The sequence below is a fragment of the Astatotilapia calliptera genome, chromosome 15, assembly GCF_900246225.1.
Source record: "Astatotilapia calliptera chromosome 15, fAstCal1.2, whole genome shotgun sequence".
NCBI lineage: Eukaryota > Metazoa > Chordata > Actinopteri > Cichliformes > Cichlidae > Astatotilapia > Astatotilapia calliptera.
Genome location: NC_039316.1, coordinates 23907071 through 23909982, shown reverse-complemented (window position 1 = coordinate 23909982; position 2912 = coordinate 23907071). Strand labels below are relative to the sequence as shown.

At 45.5% G+C, this 2912-nt stretch overlaps 1 protein-coding gene across 1 annotated transcript; it reads left to right on the top strand.

Moving 5' to 3' along the window:
- Positions 1 to 424: 424 nt before the first annotated feature.
- Positions 425 to 2642, top strand: LOC113037604 (putative nuclease HARBI1). Its single transcript, XM_026194854.1, is given in 5 exon segments — positions 425 to 860; positions 933 to 1048; positions 1122 to 1233; positions 1309 to 1661; positions 2526 to 2642. Coding segments are annotated over 5 exon segments (1134 nt in total).
- Positions 2643 to 2912: the final 270 nt, after the last annotated feature.

Here is a 2912-nt window from a genome sequence, read left to right as displayed (position 1 = left end):
TCGCGTGATCTTGGATCGTTCGGTTCTCCGAAGCTCATCCGGGACTTGCTGTCATAGCAACAGAGCCGTAAGCGTAAACCTGCTCGGGAGCAGGCTTACTTTATGTAAACAGGATTAGATTGCGGCCACTCAGGTATGTCCGCCTCATGTATACGAAAGCAACAGCGATATCCGACCACTGTTTCACCAGAAATAGACATCATCAATGTAACTAAAGATAATGCAGCACTTGATACTGTTATTGATGTCACACAGGTCATTTCCTAAAAAAGGGAAATGCACTATTAATCACGCTATGTCATGTAGGTGATCACGCCAGATGCAACTCATATGTCAGAGTAGTAACAGCAAATTACATCGCGTAATCAAGATGGGAGACCACGGCTATAAAAGCGAAGGTGGAAGTGGGAAGTCTGTCGCAGCCATGTCCTGTCCGTTTGTACGCGAGCCACCCATTGCGGAAGGTGCAAGAGTGATAAGGAGAGTTTTCAGAATCCAACGTATATTGCGGGATAGACAGGATCCTTTAGCTCAGCACGACAGTGTGCTCATAGAGAGATACCGATTTTCCCGTGAGGGTATCATCTACCTAACCAACTTGCTGGATCCCCATGTTAAGAGTACCACTCACCGTAGTCGGGCATTAACAACTGCACAAACTGTGTGCATTGCCTTGCGGTACTTTGCGAGTGGCACGTTTCTGTACGCTATTGGAGACGCAGAGAACGTTGGCAAAAGTGCTGTCTGCCGGGCCATTCGCAAAGTGTACCTGGCACTCAAGCATTTCCTGGGTGCGTTTGTGGTTTTTCCAAGCCACTTAAGACCACAGGTTGTCAAACAGGGCTTTTTTGCCATTGCAGGTACAGTAAATTCAATAGTGAATGTGATGCAATCATGACCTATGTCGGTAACTGTAGCTCGATTGTCCGCAGGCTTCCCGAATGTGATTGGTACCATAGACTGCACACACATTGCGATCAAGGCCCCCCCAGGCCCCAATGAAGGGGATTTTGTCAATTGAAAGGGGGTCCACAGTATAAATGTGCAGGTGAGTAATACTAACATTCCAGATGGTAATATATAATAGGAGGAGTGTGTTCACATATAATGTAATCTCCCAGATGGTGTGTGACTCTATGTGCCATATCACAAATGTGGAAGCTAAATGGCCCGGATCAGTGCATGACTCAAGGATCTTCAGAGAGTCAGGGTTATGCACATTATTCGAGCGTGGTAAGAAAAAGAGGCTTATTCTGATATTTCACACTCATTTCGGGCCTAACATAACAGCATTTCTCCATTACACAGGGGCCTACGATGGGATTCTCCTCGGAGACAGGGGTTATGCATGCAGGCAGTACTTCATGACACCGTTCCCTGACCCCAACCCTGGGCCACAAACCCACTACAATGCAGCTCTAGCCAGGACAAGGGCACGCATTGAAATGACCTTTGGGCAAATGAAGGAACGATTTCAGTGTCTGAAACGCCTGAGGGTTGCACCTGACAGGGCATGTGACATTATTGTTGCATGTGCCGTACTGCACAACATTGCCACCATCAGAAAAGAGAGGACTCCCATGGTGGAGGTGCAGCCTGATGATGACCTCCAGCCAGTGCACTTGGACCAACCTAGTGGCAGAGCTGCACGGGACAGAATTGTGCAACACTATTTTGAATAATTAAATCATGACATAACATATTTTCTATTGACGTTTATTTGAGCATCTTTGTCTGTCTCATCACACACAAGCCAGTCATCAGTTGCCTGGAAAAACAAATCATATATACTGTGTCACGCAAGGTCACCAATAGTGCTCCGTATGAAAGTGTATTCTTACTTACTCTGAAGTTCCTTTTGAAGCAACTCGATTTCCAGTTGAAGTTTCTGCCTCATTAGAGCTTGAAGTTCGAGTTCACCTAGGAGCTTTTGTTTCTTCAGCTCAGTATACTCCATTTTTTGCTGGAGACTTCTCTTGTAGAGCAGACGAATGTTACCCTGTTTCAATTGTAGTGACAACATTTAACGGGAAAATACATGTCATATAGGCAGTAAAATTAATCACAACACTGCCCACCTCTGTATCAGCAGGCCTCTCTGCCGGCCTCTTGGCCTGCAAATCATACTGCAGTCAGACACACATGGCAGTGCACAAGTAGATGGCAATTCAGGCCAATTCATGCATGTACTCACAGGGTCTTCCTCCAAACCACAGTCATCTGACAGGGTTGCGTCACTGTCCTGTGCAATGGAAACACAATGGTGTTACAAAGGGATGTGGTACAGCCTATTGGTCTGTACAATTGGGTGGGGATATATAATATATATATAAAAATAATCTCCCAACTTACTATGCATGCTCCAGTCACCCCTTCCATGGGAACAGGTAAAAGTGATGGAGTGTCATGTAACACTGCACACAAAGAAAACCCACAATGCCAATGAATGTCAAAGTACGAATAGCATTTTCATTAAGGCAACAATCAAATTTTTTGAATCATGAGCCCATTCACCAGTTATGTAGGTGCTGCTGCTACTGCACCCCGGCTTCTGGTCTGTGGAAGAGCTGCCCCCAGGGATGCCCTCAACAATGGGTCTGGTGGCATTCAACCTTAGGGCCAGCTCCTCTGCCGGGGTGTGACGAGGGGGTGCAGGACCACCACCTGTCTTTTGTTGCTCTGCCCTTTTCTTGGTTGCTGTTATACACAAACACAGGGATTGTTTCAGGGTGTCTTTTCAAGAGACTGACAGCAATATGAGTGATAGATATTACCATTCTGTAGAATGTTCTTGTATTTCACTTTTACTTGTTCCCATGTTCTGGTGGGTCCTGTTGTGGCTCTAATGTGTAGGAGGATATGATTTGATATGATATAATATGATATGGTGTCATGTAATATGTTTAATTACT